The following is a 27600-nucleotide window of genomic DNA, read 5'->3' on the forward strand; positions in this document are numbered from 1 at the left end:
TCCACATTTTGTTATGTTACAGCCTTATTCCAAAATGGATTAAATTCATTATTTTCCTCAAAATTCTACAAACAATAACCCATAATGACAACATGAAAGAAGTTTGTTTGAAATCTTTGCAAATGTATTAAAAAAAAAAAAAAAAAAACACATAAGTATTCACAGCCTTTGCCATGACACTCAAAATTGAGCTCAGGTGCATTCTGTTTCCACTGATCATCCTTGAGATGTTTCTACAACTTGATTGGAGTCCACCTGTGGTAAATTCAGTTGATTGGACATGATGTGGAAAGGCACACACCTGTCTATATAAGGTCCCACAGTTAACAGTGCATGTCAGAGCACAAACCAAGCCATGAAGTCCAAGGAATTGTCTGTAGACCTCTGAGACAGGATTGTATCGAGGCACAGATCTGGGGAAGGGTACAGAAAAATGTCTGCAGCATTGAAGGTCCCAATGAGCACAGTGGCCTCCATCATCCGTAAATGGAAGAAGTGTGGAACCACCAGGACTCTTCCTAGAGCTGGCCGCGATCGGGGGAGAAGGGCCTTAGTCAGGGAGGTGACCAAGAACCCGATGGTCACTGTGACAGAGCTCCAGCGTGTCTCTGTGGAGAGAGGAGAACCTTCCAGAAGAACAACCATCTCTACAGCACTCCACCAATCAGGTCTGTATGGTAGAGTGGCCAGACAGAAGCCACTCCTCAGTAAAAGGCACAAGACAGCCCGCCTGGAGTTTGCCAAAAGGCACCTGAAGGACTCTCAGACCATGAGAAACAAAATTCTCTGGTCTGATGAAACAAAGATTTGAACTCTTTGGCCTGAATGGCAAGCGTCATGTCTGGAGGAAACCAGGCACCGCTCATCAGGTGGCCAATACCATCCCTACAGTGAAGCATGGTGGTGGCTGTGGGATGTTTTTCAGCGGCAGGAACTGGGAGACTAGTCAGGATCGAGGGAAAGATGAATGCAGCAATGTACAGAGACATCCTTGATGAAAACCTGCTCCAGAGCGCTCTGGACCTCAGACTGGGGCGAAGGTTCATCTTCCAACAGGACAACGACCCTAAGCACACAGCCAAGATAACAAAGGAGTGGCTACAGGACAACTCTGTGAATGTCCTTCAGTGGCCCAGCCAGAGCCCAGACTTGAACCCGATTGAACATCTCTGGAGAGATCTGAAAATGGCTGTGCACCGACGCTCCCCATCCAACCTGATGGAGCTTGAGACGTCCTGCAAAGAAGAATGAGAGAAACTGCCCAGAAATAGGTGTGCCAAGCTTGTAGCATCATACTCAAAAAGACTTGAGGCTGTAATTGGTGCCAAAGGTGCTTCAACAAAGTATTGAGCAAAGGCTGTGAATACTTATGTACATGTGCTTTTTTTGTTTTTCAATTTTAATAAATTTGCAAAGATTTCAAACAAACTTCTTTCACGTTGTCCTATTGTTTGTAGAATTTTGAGGACCTTCAATGCTGCAGAAAAACAACAAAATGTGGAAAAAGTGTATTTTGGAGTTCTGTTATAAAGGAAAAACAGTTGGGATTATTTGTATTTAAATGTGAGTAGCTTTTAATGGTAAACACAGATCAATAATCCACTGTTAAGCTTTAGTTGGGTGGAAAAAAACGTGCAATAATGGTCTGTTTGATCAGTCCGGTTTAAGGTCCATTAATAGTGACCGTGACAGAGCAGCTGACATGATCCGCTCACATCAAGCGACTTCCTCGGTTTAAAAAGCACCAGAGTTACCGGAGAGCGATCACCCTGTCAAAAGATGATCCCAAAGTAAGAAGCCAGGGCTGAGTCATGCGTGATGCTCTGCACACAGATACAGCACTATGGGATCAGCCTCTGGGAAGACAAAGGCTGCTGCTGAAGGGCTGATCTTGAACTGACATCAGACAAAAAGAAAAAAGAAAGCAGCAATCATTCACTCAGGCTGCTCATGCGGAAGCGGAGGAGATTGCAGCTCTGTAATCTGCCCAAGGCTTTCATTCACAGGAGGTCCTCACTGCGCAGCCGCGGTCTCAGGTATCGCACCGGCTGAGGGGAGCACTGGAGGGTAAGTGTCTTCTGCAGTTTACGCACATAGTGAAGATTGTTTAATGGTGATATATTGTATTTATAATAATCTGTGTCTCTAGTAAACAAGCGTTATTTCGCACATTTAATCAAAGCGCTTCATCCGGCATATTTCTAGCCTAGTATAGGACGTTGTGCAAGGTCGCAGGATGGTCGGTGACAAAGCAGCGGACTGGCAGCGCTGTGACAACATGGACACAAGTGTGCAAACTGTGCGCTCAATTGCGCCTGAGCATCCTGCCGCTCAGACACTGTATCTGAACAGACGGGTCCTAGAAGTAATCATTGTCTTTAGGAATGGGTTCTTACACATTATCAGTTACTGACAGGACTCTTCTTCGGCTATACTGTTATAAATGATGTTATTTTACACTCATCGCTTTCCCGTCTCTGCATATTGTAAGTATATCCCCCAGAGAGAACAACACCATCTTTTAATTGGTTTATTCAAAGTGATGTGTTTAATTGTTCGAGGATTTATACAAGAAGAAGACGTAACCCGTCATGAATATGGGCTGATGAGTGTGCGCTTGGTTTTACAGCATCTTGCACAGTGGTTTGTGATGATCAATTCAATATGAGAAATCTTAGTGCTTCCATGTGCGGCATTAAAGAGCATGCGCAGTGCAGGGATGTGTGCGTTTCATTCGAGCAGGTGACATGAGATGAGCTGCTGTTTTGGGGAATATTTTGCTGTGGAGTCGCAGTAATGTGATACTAATGGGTGGTCAGAAGTTCGTGGTGAAAAATGTTACTGTCATAGTTATGGTCGCGTTCTTGTATAGCGCAGATGTCTGCAGATCTGCGCAGATCTGCATACTCCCAGCGCTCTCATTGGTGAAGCTGCGGACATCTGCGCTTCACCACCGACGCGACCCAACAACATTAGCGATAGGTAGAACCCGGAGCTGATTTCGATTCCTTAAAATCTAACATAATAACAATTAATTAACACATTTAATTAAATGCAAAATGGGTATAAATAATAATAATAATAAAATAAAAAAACTCGCCATGCACATGTGTCGATATACTTAGTTTTGTAGACCTGCAATAGTGGTTAATACATATTAAAAAAAATACATATATAGAGATGAATTTCATGTAATAATATTAAGCTAAACTGTTTGTGGGTTTGAAGTGCATTTGACACGGAGACGCAGCACTGACTCGCCCTGCTGTAATTCAATCCCCTGTTCGGAATGGTAAATATGTCGGATGTCATTCCTGACATTTTAGTGGGAATTAGCAGCCCTGTTTTAGCTGAATAGGCACCTTTAGGTCAGAGGAACACAAGGTCTGAACTCATCTGGGTGTTAAGTTCTTATTTACTGCTGACGGGTGTGCATTGTTGGTGGTTAAAGCATAGATATTTATTTTAAACTGGGAGAATTCAGCTGTGTTCATAGGACCTGTATTATTGTTAATAATAATAACAAGAATAATAACAACAACAATAATAAGAATAATATGCATAGCCCTGTTAGTCATTCAGTTTTTAATATAATTTTTTCAAGAAGTGTCTATTATTTACAATATTTTCTTTGTAAACAACATCCCTCCTTAATTGAAGGTGTGAGTTACCTGCAGGGTAGATGGATGTGTTTCTGCAGACTGTCAGTGGGAAGACTGGTCTGTATCCAGTTTCCCACCAGTTTCCCTTCGTCCCTGATCGAACCTGTTGCTAAGACACAACATCAAGTGCAGCAGTCGTGCTCTGACGACGGGGGAAACTGGTTGGTGTCCACGCAGTTGGCCGGTGCTTTAAAATGGGGGGGTGTTGCCCTGAGCCAGGTAGGATGTAGTGTATCTCACATAACAGGAGTGTATCTCACAGTGTATCTGCTTGTCCAGTCAGCCTTGCCTACTGCCTCTTTTCCAAGGTTTCGAAAAGGAGATGGTAAAGGCTCTGGGCAGTAGAGCAGCACAGGAGCTGTTTGAATGCTTTATGAGATTTCCCTTAAGTAACTTTCTTCTAATAATCTCTGTTTTGTATTCCTGAAGTTGTTTGAACTTGCTCCAAGCTTGATTTCCCAGCCTATGTATTAAGGTTGCTGCAACTCTTCACTCTTTACCCTCAACCCACACACAGGAGGAGGTCTTAAGAGTGATTATACTTTCCCTTGGATTTGGGAAAAAAACAAAATAAATGGGCTTTGTTCTGCAATTAATATTGACATCAAAATCCCCCTTGCCTTCACCTTACTGTTCAAACCTGTTGCTGCCAAGCGAAGAGTGAGGATTTTCCTCTGGTGTGTCCATCAACACACTCTCTTGGCCTGTCTTTGCCTGTGTTTTGGTATTTCTTTAGTCAACTCTGTTTGATCAAGAATTAATCAACAATCTACGACATACAAGACAAATCCCCAAGTGATCCTCTGTGTTAGACATATCACTACAACTGCAACTCAGTGGGTTATTTTAAAAGGAAAATAAAAATGGTTTCTGGTTACTCATAAGAGCAAGACATACTGCCAACCTGCATAGTAAAAATAAAAAAGAGCACTGACTGGCAGATTTTGAATCCAAATGACTTTAGTATATTAAATAGACAACAAAAGTAAAGTATTTTATATTCATATATACTTTATGGGGGGGGGGTTGTAAAGTAAAAAAAAAGCAAGAGCTTATCTGGTAACAGCTGGAGCCATTAAAGCAAATTCTCCAAGCTCTGTAAACTCTCTGTAGACCTTCAGGAAACCCTGCCAGTAAAGCGAAGCATAGGTATCTAGAAAATGGGGTGCAGCACACCTATTATTTACAAACGGTCAACAAACACAATCTCCTTCCTTTGTAATTCTACAGACATTTCAGATTGCCCTGCGACCTAAAATACCATACTATCCTGTTTAGCTTTTAACTGCAGCACTTTTTAAATGAAGAGAGGGTTAATCCAGCAAGGTCAGGTAGTATTTTTGCCTTATTAGTGTAGTGCAACAGGGTCAATAGGGTCTAAACGTCTAAACTCTGCCTTTCACCAGATAGGTGAGGTGAGGTTATTCATCATTGCAGGCCTGTCCCAAATACACAAGCCCACTTTTCTCAAGAGTTCTTTTGTTTGTGTTCCTGCTTTTTGGCAGTCAAAAAAGAGCTCTCCAAAGGTGCCTGGATAGAGGGGGGGAGAGAGAGAGAGAGAGAGAGAAAAGGCTTACCCTCCGTCTCGCTGAAATGTAGCTATACAGAAAACTCCCCGCACCTTTAATTAACCTCCCAGACTTTGAACAATTCGGTGGTCAAACAAGACCCTGACCGCCAAGATGGTTATCGTGGGCCACGTGTGGAAGTTGAAAGTTGAGACTTTCGAAACCCTTTTTTGTCATGCAGGAATTCTGTGAGATGCCTGAAGATGGTAATCTGGTGGGGAGCCATTGTTTCTTTCCCCCCCACAAAGGTTTCCTTCCCCTCTGTATAATGCAGGTTTACAGTTTCAGGTCTTTCAAGTTTCCTCAAAGTGGTATTTTCATTCAGAAAGACACCTGTTTTCTGATATATGGTTTTATATATACTCTCCGATACGATGTTTTGTGTATTACAAGTACTTAAGATTATATTATGCACTTATATTGAGCTGTTACATGGACATCAGAACTCTAAATGTAATCTCACAAAGTGGTCTGTGGTTGCATACTCCATTAAATCGCTGCATGCTGCCAGGAAGGCATATTATAGTTTAGAATATAAATCCTTTTTTACGTACAGAGACTTTGATATTGTTTATTGGCAGACACCCTTATCCAGAGCAACTTACAATATATTACTTTATTTTTACATACAATTACACAATTATATAGCTGGGTTTGTACTGGAGCATTCTAGGTAAAGTGCCTTGCTCAAGGGTACAATAGCAGTGTCTCCAACCTGGTACTGAACCCACAAGCCCTAACCGCTACACCACAACCCTAATTTATAGCTGATATTATGTGATATGTGAAATTCAGTTTTTATTTGTTATTTTGCATTTAAAATGTATCATGAATGCATAGCAACAGTAAACTATACAATGCTTTTCATCTGGTTTAATTAACAGTATTAACATTATTCTTGTTGCTTGAGAATTTTGTTTTTGGAGAGGAATATGTGGGCGGTGTAATTAAGCACAGCCTCGGAGGACAGGAAATATTTTTCTTTTGGGATGCAGGGAATTCACTGTCAACATCCACTTAATTTGACTCCCCAAGTTCAGCCTTTGAAGTGGGGACTTTTCAGTGAAAATGTGCTGAATTGCATGGGGGTGGTTCTCACTGGAATTTATGACTAGTTTGATTCCCGATACTTTTCTTGCAGAGTTTTAAGCTTTCTCCTTTGTTTTCTATTCCCAAGCCTTTCTCATACCTTCAGAACATTATTTGTCTTTTCACTTGAATCAATTGTTCAGATTTTGCTGAGGTAAGGAAACCAGCATAACTCCCCACTTGCTCCCTGCCCATTTGCACAGTAATAACATTGCTTTAAAATCTGTTTACAATAATATAAAGCTGGAATCCAGCTGTCAGTGTCTCGTCCTTGTTGGATTTGAATCTGACGGCCTATTTATTTTTCTGTACGCCAGTCTGTCTGTTCACTATACAATGAATCGCAGAGACTGGGCCTATTCAAAGGAGCAGCCTTGATTGTCACCTAGTCTAAATGGGGCACAACACCAAGCCTAAATGAGAGCAGGCACAAACACAACAGTGGTTGGTGGGTCAGCCTTGCTTATCAAGCTAGTGCTTGATGTAGATGGTCATGCAGAAGGCTGATATTTACAGAACTCTTGAGGAAAAGCCACAGTGTTAATACTTTACACAGAGAAAATTTGAGACTTATTGATGTGGAGGATTTATGTGGAATGGCAATGGAATCCTCTGTCTGCCCACAGTAATACATTTCAGGCATCAGTGGTGTGGTCTGTCTCTCCATTGGCCTGGGCAGACCACCCAGGAAGAGGTTAAGATGGTGGCTTCAACAACCATGTGAAGGATCTGTTGGCATCTAATTTTAAGGCGACGTAAAGTGTGTCCAATTCTAGGTCAAGAGTGTGTTGACCCCTTGGAATGGACTATCTTTCACTGAGACTAATCTGAAGTCCCTGAATCGGTGTGACTGGACACTGCTATGGCTAATCCAGGGCTCAGGGGTTCCAAGGGCAAATCCGTTTATGAGCTAACAACCCCTTCCCCTGCTATCCTTACTGATTCATTTAATGCATTTTCATAGCAGTGAAAGTTGATTTAGGAAAGCATTCTCCGTTTGATTTTCTGTGATCGTGTTGTTGTCGTTAATATTATAGATTTAATGATCCTGGATGCTTCCATTTTATTGGCAATAGCATATATGGATTCAAAACATACCTGACTCCCCGTTTGCAGTTTAACATAAGAATTGACCTCATGTTTTGATCTGGGATGTTGACTGGGTTATGTGTTTGAATATAGAAGACATTCATCTGCTGAAATGACTTCCTGTTACAATTACCCCACTCCGGTCTGAAGGCAGAGAGCAGTAGGTATTACTGTAATTATATTTCTCTCACCCTTCTGTTCTTATGCTTTCAGATTCACCAGGATGAACCAAGCTGCACAGCTAGCACTCCTTTCTACAGTCCTGTTGATTCAAGGTATTTCAAAATACTGTGTAATAATTCTACCTTATCAAACTTGGCTGCCTTTATTTTGGCTGTCTCTGTCTGCCTGTTTTTTTGTTTTTGTTTTTTTAATGTGAGACAACCCAATTCCAAATAATTTATAATGCAATAAGATTGATCATTTATGTTTACCACTAAAAGGCTCTTGGCACTGAATAAAAGCATGTAATATAATTACAATAAGGCCCTATCGGCTGACTTGCCCTTATTTCAGACTTGTTTAGAACATTGCCTGGTAAGACAGCTCTCCGCCAGTGGGCGTGGTCAGACAGACCTGCATACCAGAGACACAGCGGGGAGTGAAAAGTCATGGTCTTTCAGCCAACTTGAATTCAGAGCTACTGAGATTGTACAATAGAGCGATAGCACAAAACAGCCAGAGTTCATAACGCAACAAAACAAAAAAATCTGTGTTTTATTTATATTATGAGTAGTATCACTGCATATATATCTTCGTATCTTGCAAGTAAATTCTAAAATAGTGTTCCCAATAAGTCCTTATGTATATTAACACAGTTTATTTCCTGCCGTGTTATATTTGAGCACATACGTCACTTTGCTTGGCTCCTTTTTCTGAGGATGTGATCTTAGGTCATTTTACTAAATGTCCTCCCAGCCATTGTTACATCTCTTCGCACGGCAGGCCAGTGTGTTGTGCTCTTTGCAGTTATCTCTCAGCCACCGCACCTCACACCCCCCAGTGAGAGAGATTGATTGTGTCACCTGTCATCCAAGTGTAGACAGCCGTTGTATAGGATGTGCTGTGGAGAGAAGATGCCTGGGGAACTCGGCAGAGTATTTTCACAACCTCGGGAGCTGTTGCTCATAACGGGTCACTGCACTTGTTGTTTATTTGTTTCACTTTACAATGACAACTGCAAAGACGTCCCTCAGTGTAGGTGAAATTGTCAGACGTTTGACGGGACGGATAACGGTGTGTGTAAGATTCTTACTAGAGTTTTCCAAGCGACAAAGACACAACTGTACCTATATTTCCGAATGGTACACATTATACTTCAAACTTGATGACATATTTTATTTGCACCATTGCACTGTGAAAACAGAATGAAAAGCCATGCTGCAGCTGTGGATTTGTGCCTGAGAAAACGTGATTGCACTGTTCATAGCTGTCTTACGAAGTATAAGTGTGCCTTTTTGTATACCTGCCTCTTAGTCATTTTCCCACAAGGAATATCCTCCATTGAATGACACCGACTTGTAAATTATTAACTTGTCCAATCTCTGAGTCCTGCTTGCTTTAGTCTGCCCCAGAACTTGTTTGCATGTTTTTATTACTTGACCACAATAATGGGGAAACATGAAAGAATTTGCCCTCAAGGGGGTGACAGCTTTTGGTTTAAACTAGTTGGGATTGTTAAATAGCTATCCCAAGTATTTACAAATGATTGAAGGGAGGTAACCTAATCAGAACTTGAAATACTATTCACAACATTATATATATACAGTGAACTTCATCTAAGAGTTGTACCGAAGGACAGAAACCTTAAAGAATATAGGCATTATTTATCTTTTGACAGATACTGCTTTTTTGTTGTTAAGACATCAAGCTTAACACATTTGCTGTGTATGTTATGAACAGACATGTGTACAGCAATATATCTGAAGACCGACAGATACACTCAGCACCTCAGGACAGGCCTGGTTTATGAAGATAAAAATGTCTCCTGATAGACCAGACTGGGTTTAAGCCATTTTCTGGTTGCAGCTTCTGTGTTATTTATTGGACCCTTGAATGCAGGTGCAAATGCAGCTCAATTAGTCAAGGGGAAGTACCCGGAAATAAAACGGTCTCCTCCACACAGCGCGCAATGGTCTCCTCTCCATGTACAGTGCTGTGAAATTGGAAACACAAATCTGCCATTTAAAGCTCGGCCATTCCTGACTTGCTCCCACTGAGCGGCTGGCACTCTGCCCACTGTTATGCCATGCTGAATGTAGGGCTCACATGCCCTAAATCGAAGGGAATTCCCAAGCTTATCTATCCAAGTCATTGTGAATTGGGAGGCTTTCAGAGACTCCTGCCCCCCCACCTTCACAATGAGCACTTTGTTTTAATGTCTTAAGTTATTTAATGAATGAATACTGCTGTAACAGTGAAAGATAATATATTTTGCCCTTAAATATACAGAGAATTGTAATCTGCGAGAAATTAAATATCAAAGAGAATAAATCCTATACAACCGGGAGCGCTGCTGAAGCTGGCAGGAGTGGCGACAGTATTTAGTTGCGTCTCAGCAGCTGTAAGTGCCGTATCACCCCCAGACAAAGGATGCCTACTCCAGAATGTCCCGTGTAATGCTGGCAACGGACGGCTTGTCACGATGTTATGATCCAGGACAGGGGGAAGCTTGTCATTGCCACCCTCGTGGAACCATGCCTGGCTTATGTCTGATTTTTTTTTTTGAGCTGGTGATTGAATTTTAATTGATTTAGATGTCAGCTCCACAGCTGGAGAAACGAGCAAATGGCTCTGAAGACACAGCAAAACCTGGTTTCAGTGTACTTCTTTCTAAGAAGATTTTCTTTCTTTCTCTTTCCTTCTTAGAGAAGGTTGCGTTTTATTTCCAATGTTAGTCAAATGGTTTTTGGTTTGGTTACCCCTGTTGCTACAGTAATGGAAGATTTACTGGTTCTTTCAATGTGTACCTGTCATTTTTTTGAGAAAATAGTGCAGTTTAGTAGTAGTGAAAGCAATGCAAATTCCTGTAATTTAGTAGTATTGCCAAATCCCACCAAAAAATCGAGTTATGAACTCTAGTTATGTCTTGTGCATCACGGTCTGCTTGTTGCAGTGGCATGGAAGCTGTGTGGGCAACTAAGTTTGGAGTTTTTATTTTAGATTGACAAAATTATGTCATTTAAAGTTGTCAATATAGGGGGGAAAAAACATTGCAAACAAGGTGATGTAATATAAAATCAAGAGATATGACAAACTTCATTCAGAGTTAATCTTAGTAAAAGAAACCCTCACCTGAAATAAGTAATTCAACACACCTATAATTCCATCATCAAAGAACTGAGATCAAAACCTGCAGGCAGTGATAAAACCCAGAGAGGGTGAAAAAGGCGACCATGGTTATCACAGGCCTCTGTATCAGATGCAGACGTTGCCTTAATGATAAGCTTAGCGAGACCCTGCAGAAGACTTTGATTTGGCCGTTGCAATGTCTGTGTTTTGCAAGAAGGCAGATGATATCGTGCAAGTCTTCCTGTCGGCCTCCGTGCGGAAAGCCTCTGGCATGTGTCAGGTCTGAGCTGAAAAGATACAGAGAGTCACTTCAGAGACGCAGGGTAAGCTCCCACGTCTGTGTTTAACGGCCCATGTACCGTGTGTGTTAAAGTGAAGGCATAACGGGTAGCAAAAACAAAAAGTCACTCATTGTTCTGGGCCAAAGTGGAGCTGCACAAAATCTAAACACCATGTTCTGAGATTCTGATTCTCCACCTGGGATAACTTAATATTATCTACACAAAAGAAAAGGCAAATTTCACTCACAACCACATTACACACAGTAGTTGCAGACACAGTAAAATATATGTGTAAACTTTGTTATTTGTGTTTCTGAGTTCATTTTTGAGCTTTTGGTCAGTTTAATTTACTGTAATATTAAAATTGTATTGTAATATTAAAGGTGTTTTACTTAATACTTTACTTTTTACTTAATAAGTGATGGATATTTTGTAGCTTTTGAAAACTTATTGTGGAAGTTATCCTTTGGTACTCTTGGGTAAACAAAGGAATAGGACTTACCTCCAGCTGCAACGCCTTCTCGTGATCGTGCACAGTTTAACGCACTGGATCAGTAGGGTTTGGCACTTGAATAAACTATATTTAATGTTTAGTATAATATGCATATGTTATAGCTTGAGGTTCAAGTCTTTGATACAATGCTCCTCACTGATCATAGGTCTGTTTCCATTTACCTATTTACACCATGAATCCCAGCTTTATTCAGAGGATGGGAAGAGCTACTGACCGTGAAAACATTCAAGACAATCTTTGGCGGTCTTTACCAAATTTTGTAAACACAATTGCAAACATGTCTGGACTTTTTTCCTAGAAACATTGGCCCAAATGGCTAAGAAAATCATTAAACTCAGACACGCCTTTTCCAGTTCAGGAATGCATAAAATAGTGTGAAGAGATTCTATAGTTTTTTTTTTTCCTTTTTTTCTGTGTACTACTTGTGTGCGGATAATTGTCTCGGTGACAAAACAATGTACCACACATTTGGCGTTTGATGAAAGGAGCCTGCCAATTGAGTATTCAATTACAAAGGATAGGTGACAGTCTTTAAAATATCCAGACTAATAAACTAAATGCAAGCCCCTAAAAAAACAATCTGGCGTTTAAAGGTTGTAGTTGCCACATACATCTCGCATCACACCTCGGGAAACACCGCTTCATTTAAGCCAGATTTTGTGACACCTTGCGCTTTGTTCTGATGTTCAATAGAAATAGATTTGTATTTCAGCGGCGCGTTAAAGGTGGGGAGGACATAGATCATTTTTCACAGGACAGGGCTATCGAAATACCAATCTCTCCAACTGTAAATTATCTACAGATTTAACACTTAAAGGGTAATAAATGTCAGCCTCTGAACACAGTTGACTAGTTGACTATCGCCAGAGGGGCTAAGTAAGGTTTAAAAGAGACAGCTGACATGTTTTTAAAAGCAAGGTTATCACTCAGAGTGCAAGGGCTGTTATTGTGATCTGTTATTAAAAGACACGCTACAGAGACCAATTTTGTATGAGCCTTATATTCTGTATTTCGACTTTCCTGATTTACTCTTGCCAAAATGCTACTTGTATAAAAATGTGTAAAGAATAGCTGGTAACAACTGCTTTCCCCTCAACCAAAAGTATGTGGAGGTATATTTTATAGACTGGCAGCTTTGTATTTTTGTTTTTCTCCCTCCTTCTTGGGAAAGGGGAGAGATGTTTTGTATGTTTCGGCCTATCTGGGCAGTTTTTCACCATTGAAGTCTGTATAGAAATCCTAACTCCTCACGTCAAGTCTTGTAATGTTCAGACAATAAGGAATTCATTTCCTTCCTTTTAAGACAAAGATTAAAATCCTTCAGTATTGTGATTTAAAGCAGTGATTTGCAGAAGGGACATGGTACACACTTAACATACTTTGAAATTAGTACAAATTACTATTAGTTTCAAATGGTAGCTTTTTTGTAATTTATGGATTAACAAACATATGATAGCTTTCCTGATATGAAAAAGCTATACATACTGTCAGGTTGGTGTGTGTTGCTTAAAATGGGGTGGATTTCTTTAAAAGAGAACATTTGTGATGTATACACAATGAATCGCCATCTCCCCTGGCCTCTTCAGAGATATGGGAGATTTCTAGACCGGAGAAATTACTGGATTAATTGGCCACGTGAATGCCAAAGAGCAGACAGTGGTGTTTGTTTCTGGTCAAACTGAAACTCCCCTCCTTCATGATATCGCTTGTCTTTGTTTCTTCCATAGTTTCACCCACCGCAGGCTTACAAGAGATCCAGGCAGAACAAGAAACCATTGTGAAAATCAATACAGCCGGCCAGCGTAAGTACAGTACTGGGGAGGGGTATCCAGTTTGATGTACTATAAGGCTGATTTTATGTCTAATTGTATTCAAGTGTTTGGTCTCACGTTTGAAAAATTTGAATTGTTTTGATGTCTTCCGAAGGGATGATACAGAATGTAGAGAATTTGTCATCTTGAAATGTATCAAAGAAGATCTGGCCACCTTGGTTTTAATTATTGGTTCTTCTTTATGGTTGCTATTCAAAGTGAAAGGCACTTTTTTTTGTACGTTGTGGTGCTTTTTTCTATAACTCATTATCTGACTTAAAGGTCTCGCAGTGCACTTCAGTTTTGGATTTGGCAGTATTTATCTCACGAAGTGTTGTGTTTATGCTGTCAACTGATGTGATTATCAATGACAGTCGGCAGTAAGGGCAGATTTGCTTTGCACAAATGGCAGTATCTGTTACATTTCTGTATAAAGTGCCAAACCAGGGGTATGTTGTATTCACTTCGAAAGCCAGAGTGCCTCCCTCATTTGATATCTTTCACAGTGGAGCTGAAATGGGTTTTCGGAGACAGGCATGCAGTGATATTCTCCTCTCAATACCTTGTCAGACAAGCTGTATTGTGTGTTGAATATTAACCCGGATGTTGGGTTCTAAACACTGGCTGAGGACTGTATTAAGAGACACTTGTTTGAAGTGAAGGTATTAAAAGAAATGTGAGGCTCGTAATACTTAACTATTTTAATTATGGTGCACTGGAGCTTAGAGGGAGAATAGCTCTGCTGTACAGTATCAGGACCTAACACTTAATGACAGAGCTGAATTAAAGATCTTTCTACCACCCTGACTTTGGAGACGTACAGTACCGAGACTTACTTCAAAGGGAAAATTAAGGAACTATGCTTTCTATCCTTTCTTTAAAAAAAAAAAAAAAGACTGGGGAAAAAAGTTCTGAAGAAAAATATGATTTTTGTCTGTATCCAATTTTTTAATTACAGAAAGCTGCTATTTCCTTTTTAAGAGTGCCAACCAACTGGCTTAAGATAAATAGCTTTTAAAATGATTAAACACTTTCATAACATAGTAGCCTAATCTCTTCTAACCAAGATTTTGGTGAAGTGAAATGGTGAAAATGCTTTTAACAGTGTACCCAACTGGCGAATGGACTTTCTGTGAAAATATGGAAAATAAAGTATATTATGGATCTATATATTATATAGATAGTATAGATATATTATGGATCTATATATTATATAGTAAAAATACAGTAGAATATTTAAATGATTTTGTAAGTATTAAAGTTAAGAAGCAGTATAAGTGAGACACAGCTGTCCTGATTGGGCCTGATCTCTGCTGTCTCTACAGTGATGCAGTGTTCTGCTGCAATTGATGTCCTCTTCCTCTTGGACGGATCGCACAGCATCGGAAAAGGAGGCTTTGAGCGCTCAAAGCACTTTACGCTGAAGCTGTGTGAAGCGCTGGACGTCAACCCAGAAAGGGTGAGAGCGACGGCAACAACTGGGGCGACACTAACCTCACTGCACTTAAAACTGATATGCTATTTGATATGGTATTTGAGTTTCACACTGTACAAATAGTAAACATAAACTGGGAGGTACAGAAACTTCTACATCCTCGTCAATATAATTTCAATCATAGCATTTTGAAGTGTCTGCAACAGTAATATTTTAAGACGTTGGTACTATAGCTACGTCTTGCAGAAACAGACTGATTATTCCTCACGTTCCCTCCCTCAGGTACGGGTTGGAGTTATCCAGTACAGCTCCTCACCGAGACTGGAGTTCCCCTTGGATTCTTTTCCAACAAGAGATGAACTGAAGGAACACCTGAAGAAACTGTCTTTCAAGTACGTAGAGAGATTTTTCCAAACTTTGCATGAATCACCAAGAACACCCCAAATTGATATTCTTAGAGGAATATATTATTTTTCTAATTCGTGGGCACATTTTTTTAATTAAAAACTTTCATTTGGATGTGTTGAGGAAAGTGTTAAAACAGGAGGAAGTGGTACAATGCAATGTAAGGGTTAAAGTTCACGACTGAGGCTAACAAATGGAGTCTTCAGCTAGAAAATTGTGGCACAGAATAAGGAAGAGATTTATTCCTATCAGCAGCTGTCCGATCACGGAACAAGCTTCTATTTCTCGTGTATTTGGTATGAAATGACCGTGTCAAATTATGCTATAAAGCCATCAGCACTTGTCAATATGGCTGAACAACTGTGGAATTGAACTGACTTAAATAATGCATGCACGTCAGGGACCTCACTTGGATATTTCATGTAGGAAATTATTATTTTACTTTTATGGAATACTTTCAAAGAAACCCCTGTTCATGAAAAAAGTCAGTGGAAACTTTTTTAATGGAAGATGGTCAAAAATTACTATTTAGAGAAATATAATGTATAATCTACATAGTATCAATTTCAATTTCCCCAAAGGTTGTTTTAGTTGGAATCATTCAAGCAATAATAGCAAAACAGTAAGATTTGTGTCTTCTGATGAACTTTATAGCTATAATCCCCACAAAGGTTGCATTTGCTAAACCAGTCTGTTAAAAACAAATGAATAAGAGATTAGGGAGTTTTGCAGTTCTGATGACTGCCTGTTAACAGAGGCTTTTGCTCTGTTGCGTTCCCTTGATTCAGAGAGCAGTTTTAATGCCAGCTGTTCTTAAATACTGAAACTCTGCAGGCATTCCATTTTGCAAGGAAAACTCACACAGGAATCACATAATGCAGATTCCCAGACACGTATTGTTTCCTAAATTAAAAGGGGCAGCAGCCTTTGCAGAAATTCTTCCACCACACACAACCTATAACTGGATCTCAGAGGAGGCCTGGCAACCTCACACTGAGGTTTTCATCCTGGACTATGTGCTCCTCTTGGACACCTGGGCAGGTTCTGGCTCTTTGATACCATTTTGCACTGGAGAAAATGAGCCGCATCGCCCTAGACATGCATTCCTGTGTCACTGAACCACTTGTTGGGTAAATGGAAAGCCCGTCACACGTCAAAGTTTCTGGGGTTTTGAAATCTAGAGTGGTTTACATGATGGGACTGTTTACAGGTCAAAGTTAAAATCTGGTTATAGAAGGAAGTGTGGTAATGTAGGCTACAGCTTTATGTGCCAGTATAGACATTTGCATATTTTCATTTATTTTGAAATCCTTTTCCAAAGGGGAGAAATTAATCAAAATGTGCAATAGCTTCACAACCCCTGATCCCATTTTACTTTTCAAAAGAAAGACTTGTAAACCTGTTGTCCAATTCCCATCAGGGGGGGCAGCACACAGACCGGCCTGGCTCTGAAGTACGTCATTCGGAAAGGCTTCCCCGGGGGCAGGAACGCCACGACCCCCCGAGTGCTTATCATCCTCACAGATGGAAAGTCCCAAGGCACACTGGACCTGCCAGCACGCCAACTGAAGGAGGCTGGCATCACAATATTCGCCGTGGGGATCAGGTATCCCAGGTACGACACCATTGCTCACTCCTTTTACTGGAGCATGTTTTGTGTTTCTGACAAACCATGCCATCTTCCAGATCGGTTTTATTGCTGGTCCTGGACAGCCACAGCCCCATGGGGGATGAAATGTACTTTGAAATCATCATTGCAATGAAATCTCCTGAGAAGAAGAATTGATTCAGAACTCAGATAAGTGTTCAATAGGATATGTTGGAAGTATAGATATTTTAGAAGTTTGTCTTTGAGATTTGTCACAATGTCGCAATATACTTTATACAGTTATATATAATCTTAGGTCTCCCAGACACACGAGTGTGGTGCCAGCAGGGGTCCACTAGCAGAAGTGTCATATTTCCTAAGTGTTTATGGTTGTCTCAGTGCTTGGACTCTCAGAAGCAGGACTGAGTATGCATTGGCCAGCTGAACTCTGAACTGTGTTTACCAAAGCTGTTAGTGTGTTACATTTTTAACTGCTGGTCAGAAGGTAGGGATTTCAGTGTCCAGGTTTTGAGTCACTGTATTGGCCTCAGTTGTGTATCAGCAGCTGATGAGTTGAATAGTCCATGTTTGTTCCATCAGACTGCTATATTTTAAATAATAAAAGAAAACAATAAAATAAAGAAGCTCTAACTTTTCTCAAAGGTCCTTTTATCATAGAATATACAAGGTGAATGAGTCTCTCTTAAAAAACAAACGGATTTTCCCTCGGACTAAGACCATTCTGGTGAACTGCTGAGCCTTGGCCCATTACTGCTTGTCATCCGGATAGATCTGTTGAACCATAGGTCTATACCGATTCAAAATGTTGACCTGCCCACAAATTACACAACCTTTACCTTATTGCAGTTACAAATATTTTGTCACAACCCACTTTCTACTACTTATCAATCAGAATGAGATAGGGGAGGTTTGTAATTAGCAATTTGCGGTCAGGTCAAAGTTTATCATGAAGGCTTCAGAGACAAATTGCAAACGTGTTCAATAAGAAGTGATTACTGGTGGGGTTTGGTTTTGTTGTAATGTTTGTATGTCACATTTGTCACATTGCCACTAAGCAGACTCTTGTTCTAGGTGGGAGGAGCTTAACACACTGGCAAGTGAGCCGTCAGAGCAGCACGTTCTGTTTGCTGAGCACTTTGATGATGCGGTCAATGGCCTCTACACGACCCTGACTTCGGCCTCCGTCTGCGCCGCGGTGCCCTCAGGTACCAAAAACACTCTGGGTCATCCTCCGTTCTTCTGTAAGGCAAAAAAACGGCCATTGAGTCAAATATTCTGAGCAAGTGTAACAACATGCTAAATATTTTGATGCATACATTGGTATTACGGATGGTATTTATGTCTGTATTCACCTCATCCAGTTGTAACCAGGTCTGCCCCTCAAGGACCACATTACTGGATTACCGAGGGCTTTTTCAGTCGTCTGAAATCCTCAAAGTTTAAAGTAAAGTTAACCAAATAATTATTTCATTCTCCTCATTAAGGGTTCAACTCAGACCCCACAACACTCAAAGATCTGTTCTAGTCTGGTCTGATGCATTTATATACATACCAGCTTCACTGCATGTGAGTCCAAAGTGTTAATTCATGTCTTGCAATATTAAAATAAATTAAACCTATTTCTTGAATGTTTCATATAATGTATAAATCTGGAGGGAGGTCAAAATATGCCAGGACTGACATCAGATTCATGATAAAAGGACTATAGGATACTTCTACCTGTCTTTTAAAGGGCTTTTTTTCTGATGCTAAGCATTCCTGAAGCAAATCACCAAAACTGGCATGTTGTATTTCAATTGTATGCTTTTGTTTTTCTGGAGCTTTGGCCATAAATGTATTTCAAGTGTTGAAGTGAGCGTAAAGGCAAGGTCAAATGTCACAACATCCAGCAATGGGCTGGAATAGGTCCCTCTGCGATGTGCTGGCATGCACATAACTTGGCACTTGTTCCATAGGATGTAGGATTGAGTCTCGGCCCTGTGAGCGCAAAACCTTGGAGACGGTGAAAGAGTTCCAGGGGAATTTCATGTGCTGGAAAGGATCCAAAGGATATTTACCATCCACTTCACTTTGCCCCTACTACAGGAAAGTACATCCCCTCTCTTCTGGGAAGTTGTTTATTGGTTACACCTTCAGAGTTGGGGTGAATATCCAGATTATTTCTGTCTGAAGTGTGTTTCAATTTACCTGATGCCAACTGTATCCTGAGGTCAAGGGGCTGGATAATAAAAACAGAGGGTGACTCATTAGCAGGTTTCTCACACTTATTCCCACTGCTGATTTAAACCTGCTGGGTAAATGTAATCATATTTCTCACAAGGGTTGCCAAGATACAGTATAATACTGCAAAGAAACTTGGTTATAATTATCCTGTGTAGAGAAACGGTGTATTATTTTCAGAGTGTTTGTCTTTCTTTTTTTGATTGATTGATTGAGTTTAATATTTCAGGTTACTGCATTATGAAGATAATTGAACACTAGTTTTAGAGCAGTGATAGATAGCTTTTGGTCAAAATAGAAGTGTATGATACAGGCAATATTTGCAAATCCTAGAACATTACCGAATCGTAATGCCTTTGTTATCCAGTATGTCGTTTTAGGGATCTGAAACATTTCATATATCTGTACAGTGTGATTTGTTCCCACAGGAGTTTAATATCAATACTCCATTAATAGAAACTGTGTGTCTTGTAACAGTACATTAATTTTTAAGGTTGCAATTTTTACAGATGGAGCAGAATTTACAGGAAACACCAAGCAACTTGTTACAGAACAATCTGTCCAGGTAATCTGCTTTTTCTATCAAATTTTGAACTGATATGTATGTAAAAAATGAACAAACGAAAAGGAAAGAATGTGGTGTCAGCAATAAAGTGTTAAATCATTGTCAATCTTGGCTGTCCTCCTCTCCCTGAAGAAAATGTTTTAGTCATGTTTCAAAACAATTTGGTGATTGAAATGCAAGGCAATCGTGCAGGACCAACAGCTGCAAAATATTGCGTTATGGAAGGAAAAAAAAGAAAGTTTCCAAAAAGAAAGCCTTAAACACTTAGGGGATCATTTCAAGTGTAACCCTACATAATTTTTCTAAAATCTAATTCAGTCTAGTTCATTTACTTTCACTCGTGTTTAAGAAAAGACACCACCTTCCTTTGTCAATCCAGCCTCCTGACTGAATCTTTTCCTGACCCACAACGAAAGACAATTTATAGGTTCCAGGCCATCTGAGTCGTCCTAATGGCAAGCAAGTGCATTCATCCTGTTTATTCTGACCGCGGATGAGTGGGAAATCTCACTCCGTTCATCTTGTCACTGTCGGCCCATCCTGTGTCAAGAATGGGTCAGGGTTGAGTTGTGTTACTTGGGGGGTTGAGTTTTGCCAGCACATTACCCAAAGGCCACCCAGGTATAAGCACACGGAGAGGGTTGAGAGAGAGAGACAGAGACAGATAAATATCCCTTGCTTCTCTAAGTGGGGTTCATTATATCTCATGATTCCCTGTCAGGTTAGGGCTAGTTGCAGTCCTTGGCAGTACATTAACAGGTGCCATTTGCCCCCCACAGACCCCTGTGACTCTCAGCCCTGCCAGAATGGAGGCACCTGCGTCTCAGAAGGATTAGAGAGGTATCGCTGCCTTTGTCCTGTAGGCTTTGGAGGAGACACCAACTGCGGTAAGAATCCTTTTATGTTATTTTTATATATGCACACTTGGTCTCCATTTGTCTGCTTGACACTCTGAGAAGTATCTTTGGACCCTGGAATATCTGCACAGGTTGTGGCTCTGTGTGGAATAGCACCCGTTTGATGTTTTATACCTGACCCAAGCACATGTATTGCATCTGCCACATATTCACAGACAAAGCCAAATTCATTCTGAAACTGACGCCCTCTAGTGGAAGAAGCAGGTGTGTCAGACACTGGTTTTGGAAAGCAGCTTAAAATTCACCCTTAAATGTTGATTCGTGAAGACTTTCTATTCGGATCAGGTGAGCAGGTATTTCGGTGAGCTGGGTCATTAACAGAGCATTGGGAACAAACTCCTCAATACCCTTCAGCCCGACAGGAGCAGGGGACGGAGCATGAGCAACATAGTATTTCAATATTTTATTTATTTCTTTATTGCTTTTTTTCGGCATTCATGCATTTGTTTGTGCAGGTGGCACCGTTTCCTGAATATAGCTGCAGAAAAGCCTACCATGTATTGATATAACTGTGTCCGACAGACAGGTGTTCATGTTCACACTAATGTGCTGTACGTGGTGTGTGGAAATGCCACTGGCTTACTGTGCTATAGCTTTCCCGTGTCAATCGCTTTCAGCAGCAGGGCGAAAAAGCCACAAGATGGATGGCAGTGCTCCAGCACACTTGGGTTGCTTTCAATGCTTACATAACTTACACATAGTTGTTGGGAACCGAGTTCTTCTGATGGCCGCATACCACTCTGTCATCAAAACCCCAGATCTGCTACAGCCGCTTGATTGAGTGTCCTGGAGTGAAAAATCTGCATGTAGCTTCAATTAAATTTTGTTTATGGTTTTTGTTTCTCAGATTTTTCAAAGCGTTTTTGTATTCGCTTGCTTTCTCATAGCCCTCCCACATCCTTAATCAACTGTACTTTCTCACTATGCTTTTCACTGCTGCAGAATTGTACTGTTTTGGAGATTTACCAAACACCGGATGGAGCCTTAGAATCCCCTATTCACTGATTCAAGTACTGCTAGAAGTGTGCAATTATGGTGCTATTGAAATATATTTCTTTCTAAATGGTCCTATTTTGTGGGCTGTCTCATTCATTGTCCTAAGCCTGTGTTGTTTTTTTAAACAGAGCTTTTATTTATTTTTATTTTGTTAAGAGACATGGAGACATTTAAAATAGGCCTCTAATGCTACTACAGTTGGCCCAGCTAAATTCAGAATATCCCAAAGACATTCCCACCCCATATATATACTAAATTCCCACCCTATATATATATGTTAAAAACTAAAACAAACCATATGCTATTATAGTTTTTGGAAATTGTCTTTTTTTATGTTTAATTTTTATTTTACTTGAGGCACTATGTTAACATTTACTGATCCCCGTTAACCAATCAGAATCTGTTTTCACACTCCCATGCTAATCATTTAGGTCCCAGATATTTGCAAACTGACTTATACCAGTATAGTGTATATAACAAATGATTCTCTTTGATGAATGGGAAATGCAGTGATATACATGCATATGAACTATGTGTAACCCCTCACACGCAATTGGTCTAGGGACACATTATGGACTTCCATTGCACAAGTTGCGATATCATATAAATATGAAACTGATCCCTTGTATATGTTTAAAGACATGACATTTGACTGCGGTTAACCCAAGCCTCTGTTCTGCTGGTCCTTGCAGCCCCGAAACTGACCCTGGACTGCAGTGTGGACCTCCTGTTTGTCGTGGAGGGCTCCTCCAGTGTCCGGCTAGAGGGCTTCCTCCGCTACAAGTCCTTCCTGAAGCGTTTCATACTGGCGGTGATGGCCGCCGACACCCCTGTCAACGTGGGCCTGGCTCAGTACAGCAGCGACGTCAAGATGGAGATGGAGGTGGGGAAGTATGGTGACATTGCGCAGCTGCTCAGGGCCATCGAGGACATGACCTACCGGGGCGGAGAGACCAGGACGGGCCAGGCCCTGCGCTTCATCATGCAGTACGGCTTCAAGAGCAAACCGGTATTTGCGGACATCCAGGACGACCTACCCAGAGTGGTGGTCCTCCTCACCGACTCCCCATCTGTGGACCCCGTGAACGAGCCTGCCAGGATCGCCAGGGACCGGGACCTGTTCCTACTGGCTGTGGGCGTAGACTCCCTGAAGGCTGAGCTGAATGACATCACAGGAAACCCCCAGAGAACCATCACCTACTCGTCCCCCCAGAACCTGTTCAACCAGATCCCAGAGCTCAGATCCAAAATCTGCAGTGTGGACAACCAAGGTACAACACACAAATTCTTTACCGTTTCATTTTTTTATTATATGTAACAATCAGCCCCTTTTTCCCCCCGTCTAAACCTTTTTTGGTCCAGGATCCTCTGTGTTGTGTTTTCCTTCTGGTTAATGTTAAAAGTACCTAAACTATTTACATCCTGTGAAACTGGCACCACTAGCAAGTACATGTCCTGAAACGTCACTGATAACAGAAGAATTTGAAAATCCTGATCGTTCTCTGCACAGGATTACATTTATACACAAGATAAGAGGTATAGGAATGTTTGGAAATGCTGCTCTGTGATTGGCTGGTTTCTCCAATGTGATTTATAACATTAAAACTAAAAAAATTTAGAAAATAGAATGCTTGGTCCCAGACAGTGTTTCCAGGAAGATAATTTAAACGTAACTCTCGGAGAAGGTTACGGTTTTTAGTCCTGAAGATAAGGTTCCTTTTTCTTCATGGACAAACAAAACAAAAATAAACTGTTTCTGATTTTGCAGCATTATGTCATCTCTGCACTCATATGTCATTCATCAGGAATATATCGTTTTGGTGCAAACATTTTATCCTGTTTTTAGTTTAGATTTAGGTTCTTCTCATAATCAAAAATAAGCTTCCCTCTCATACAGTTCAGTGCCTCCATAGTTGTCACACTTGCTCATTCCCCTTTCCTTGTTGACTTGTGTTCCAGGCTGTCTGGGTCAGCCTCTGGACTTGGTCTTTGCCTTGGACGCCTCGTCCGGGGTGGGCAGCGACAACTTTGTCCGTCTGAGGGACTTCGTCAGGAGCACGTCGGTACAGTTCGACATCAACCGGGACGTGACTCAGATCGGGCTGGTGGCCTACGCCCGGAATCCACGCACGGTCTTCTCGCTGGACACCTATGACTCGGGCGCCAAGGTCCTGCAGGCCATCAACCAGGTGTCCTACATCGGGGGCAGCTCCTCCACGGGCAGCGCTCTGCTCCACATCCACAAGGAGGTGATGAGCGTGCAGAAGGGGGCCAGGCCCGGCGTGAACAAGGCCGTGGTGGTCATCACGGACGGGGCCGGAGGAGAGGATGCCACTGTCCCAGCCCAGCAGATCAGGGACAACGCCGTGTCTGTGTTTGTGATCGGAATCGGGGACGCTCAGAAGGACACTCTGCTCAAGATCGCTGGTTCCGTGGACCACATGATTTCCGTGCCCTCCTATGAGGACCTGAAGTATTACGAGGACATCCTGGTGCAGAAGGTCTGCGAAGGTGAGTCTTAACGGGAAAGAAATAGACAAATTCAGTTCCCTCAGCGCTGTAAACCACAGCTGGTAATGTAATTATAAATCAGTAGCAAATGTTGGTGGTTTTCATAACAGCCTTTTGGTCTTTCATTAAGGGTGTCATTCAGAACTTGCAGCTGGTTTTATTTCACATTATATCAGCTTCACTAATGATGTCCAAAAGCTCTCCAGGGGGCTAGAAACTGAGCATAGAGGGATCACGTTCTTTAAGTGAGCACAAAGTGTCTACAACAGCAGGTCTTCCCACCTTCTCAACTGTGCCTCCACGGTGTTCGGCAGTTTTCTCTTCTTTCCTGCAGATGCCAAGAAGCCTGTGAACTTGTGCAAGCCGAACCCATGCATGAATGACGGTATCTGCATCCTGCTGAACGGAAGATATCGCTGCGAGTGCCGCGGCTGGGAGGGGCCGCACTGTGAGAACAGTGAGTCCTCCTCTGCTGAGGTCCTGCATGAAAGGCAGAGTCCATGTATTTTCTCTGTGCTGCTTGATCCTGTGTTTTGTTCTTCCAAGTCTGACAAAACATGACAAGACCCCTTTAAGTGTTTAATTGGCAGATACTGCTGCAGTTTCTATCTGAAGATGAAGAAAGCTCTTCCTCCTATACCCTCTTATTCTGGAAGGGCTTTGACAAGCTCTCTGTTAAATGCCTTAAACGGCTAAGGATTTCAAGTCACCTTTCTGCTCTCTCTGTAGGACTCAGCAGGCCGCCGAGTCGAGGGGACTTCCCACAGCCTTCAGGATTGCTGACTAAGAGACGGAGGCAGCGCCACCACAAGGAGCAGCCCAAGGGGAACAGAGCACGCCATCGCCGGAGACACATGGCTCGGACTCAGTGAAGGCACAGCCTAGGAGAAATCTTCTCTCGCTCTGCCTTGGCCGCATCGAGTACAGGCCTAACTCCAGCCAGCAGAAAACGGACAGTATTTTTGACAAGGGTGCCTTCTCAAAGCAAGACACTTACTTAAAGAAAGATTACTTTTTGTAATGACGTTTTGTACACTGAATCATCGTTCATTTTATTGTATGGCAATGCGAGGGGTACGGGCGGATGTATTGTGCAAAGACACTGGCACGATCCCACTGACTGACTATATAAAACAAACAGTGTCAGTCTCCATAGCTGCGTTCGTAATCTTGTCGTTTGTCCTTAAAAGCCCTTCCCATTTTCAGGTTTCCTTTGCCTTCGCATTGCCTTTTATCTTATTAACAAGTGTAGAGAATCGAAAAATAGTGTTTGTTTACTTGCCTCAGGATATGAAAGCCACAGTTTTTTTTTGTCTTTAATGCCAAAGTATGAACCACCCTCTACAGCCTCCTTGAAGTGCATGTGCACACATGACTCCTTTTGCTGTATCTGGGGGTGGTTAAACACCTGGTTTAAAAAAAAAAGTGCAGCCCTGTAATTTGCTACTTAAGTCATCCTAATGGTTTTATGCATTTATCTCTAAAACATCCATCTTTGTCCACATCCTTAACGCATCATAAAAAGAAAAAAAATCACACAGAGTTCTAGAATTATCAGGGACAGATGGAACTCGGAAATACTGTTCAGAAATGCTTCCATGTGACAGATTTTACTGACAATATAATGAGGTGTTATCGCTTGATAATGATGTTGCCTATTAATAAGTACCATTCATTTGTATGCAATATGGCCATTAAGTGTGGCTTTTTGTCTAAATCCATGTGTACCCCCCCCCTCACATTCCATTCTAAAACAGGACTCTTAATGTAACTGTGCTTTTACACAATGCGCTTTCATTAGTCAATTTGTCTAAGAGTTTGTTGAACAACTGTTTGCATTGTAAATTCGGGGCACACATTTTGATTTTCTGTACTATTTATTTTTTATGCGCAACTACTGTTGTACTATCCAGCTATTAAAATTACTTTTATACATATGGTCAGTTGCCAAGAGTGTATGTGCCATATACCACACTGTATACTGAATACGATATATAACAGAGTCCATGTGCAATATAGCAAACCTAACCTAACAACACAATACAACTACATATAGAGTGTAGTATGCTGAGAGAAACAGAAGAGTAGTCCAGGTGAAGGAGGGAGGTGCCATATGGCAGGTGTATAATTAAAGCATGTAAGTTCTTCATTTTGTGCTCAGATGTCTTGAACATATTGTTACAAAGCAATCCTTGCAGCAAAGCTTAAAAATAGTTGTAATAATTCTAACATATGATCATAGCAATACTTTATTGCGTTTATTCCAGGACAAGAGCAACCACTGAAACGTGCGTGGAAGCCAATATCGTTTAAGACAGTGGAGAGCAACCTAAATTAATCAGTGGGCTGCAAGTCTGGGTGTCAAATAAGTGCCTGGGCCGCAAGCCGCATATAACCACAGTTACAAGCCACACATGCTACATTTTAATTAAAAACTAGCAATAGAATGCAATAAATACATTTCAAGAATGCATTAAAGGAGTAACACTGATTCAAAATAAGTAAATACTGTTTTATTGGTGTAAGTATTTTACATTTCAAAATAAAAACAATCAATACAAACTTTAATACTTATGATTAAAATTTTTAAATTCAATTCTTAAAATCACCTAAAAATTTTAAAATCTTAGTGATTAATAAAACAAATAAACTCGAATAAACATGTGCTTAAACAAAACAAACGTGATTAAAGCAAACTGCTACCAACATAAAAGTCAAATACATTGAAAATAACTGAAAATGCACCGGACAAAATAAAGAAACAATTAAAATGTTTAAAATAAAAAACAAACAAAAACGGTCCAATGCATTTAAAATTAATCCAAAACGGTCATTGTATTTGACAAATAAATAGAACAAAACTAAACAAACAAACAAAAAAACCAAACAACTAGTGTTTTAAAAACAACTAAATCTTTAAAAACAGTTAAAATTCATTTTTAAAAGTCATTTTAAAAGACAATCATTCATAAAATAGTTAAAAGATCTTGGACTCGGGCTCCAGCAGGGGGAACTGACCGTCCCCGGAGGTGGGTCCCATCACGGGATCCTGAGCTCCCCCAGATCTTGTATATTCAAAATAAGTAGTTGTCATAAATATACTACTTTATTTATTTTTAATTGTTTTAGTTTTGGGGGGGTCGTGGGCAGCAAGTGGATGCAGTTTGGGCCGCATGCAGCTCACGGGCCGCAGGTTCAAGAGGAAGAGAGGTTCACTTTTAGGCTACAGCTTTGAATGCCCACTTGTTCAACTCTTCAATGCGTTTAATTCATGAATGTGTGTATTCTGTGCGACTGTGAGAGTATAACATGTTTCCTGTAAGCAGGTTAGCTTTTGATCACTCACAAACTTCATTTATGGAGCTTTCCGATCACACTAATTAATTATTCAGAATGTCAATACCAAATGGGAGGCTACCTGTGCAAGGCCACGCCCCGTGAACGCCCACCCGACCTGTGGCTCCTCCCACCGGCAGGTAACGCAAGATGGCGGAATATCGTGGTCGTATTGCTCCCACTGCTTTAAAAAAAACCTAAAATATATTCATTTATAACTATTTGTATTATTTTATTTTCTTCTAAGAACTCGAAGTGACGTTTATACTGAAGATAAGGTTACGGTAAGTACCAGTTTGTT

At 41.0% G+C, this 27600-nt stretch overlaps 1 protein-coding gene across 2 annotated transcripts; it reads left to right on the plus strand.

The window, feature by feature from the left end:
* Positions 1 to 1885: 1885 nt before the first annotated feature.
* Positions 1886 to 25900, plus strand: vwa2 (von Willebrand factor A domain containing 2). Of its 2 annotated transcripts, none has more exons than XM_066693790.1 (14): positions 1886 to 2067; positions 7622 to 7683; positions 13222 to 13296; positions 14631 to 14764; positions 15023 to 15132; positions 16566 to 16760; positions 17826 to 17959; positions 18710 to 18834; positions 19479 to 19539; positions 20319 to 20426; positions 22145 to 22723; positions 23412 to 23963; positions 24298 to 24420; positions 24693 to 25900. In XM_066693790.1, the coding sequence occupies exons 2-14, from the start codon at positions 7632 to 7634 to the stop codon at positions 24833 to 24835; spliced, it is 2391 nt and encodes a 796-aa protein (XP_066549887.1). In that variant the 5' UTR covers positions 1886 to 2067; positions 7622 to 7631; the 3' UTR covers positions 24836 to 25900. The 2 variants fall into 2 exon arrangements, with proteins under 2 accessions (XP_066549887.1, XP_066549888.1); XM_066693791.1 differs by lacking the exon at positions 1886 to 2067 and adding an exon at positions 2355 to 2486.
* Positions 25901 to 27600: the final 1700 nt, after the last annotated feature.

The sequence above is a fragment of the Amia ocellicauda genome, chromosome 20, assembly GCF_036373705.1.
Source record: "Amia ocellicauda isolate fAmiCal2 chromosome 20, fAmiCal2.hap1, whole genome shotgun sequence".
NCBI classification, from domain to species: domain Eukaryota; kingdom Metazoa; phylum Chordata; class Actinopteri; order Amiiformes; family Amiidae; genus Amia; species Amia ocellicauda.

Coding starts and splice junctions, on each gene's coding strand:
- vwa2 (XM_066693790.1), top strand. CDS start 7,632: ATGAACCAAGCTGCACAGCTAGCACTCCTTTCTACAGTCCTGTTGATT. Junction 7,684..13,221: donor TACAGTCCTGTTGATTCAAG/GTATTTCAAAAT, acceptor TTTCTTCCATAG/TTTCACCCACCGCAGGCTTA. Junction 18,835..19,478: donor CCACTTCACTTTGCCCCTAC/TACAGGAAAGTA, acceptor GGTTGCAATTTT/TACAGATGGAGCAGAATTTA.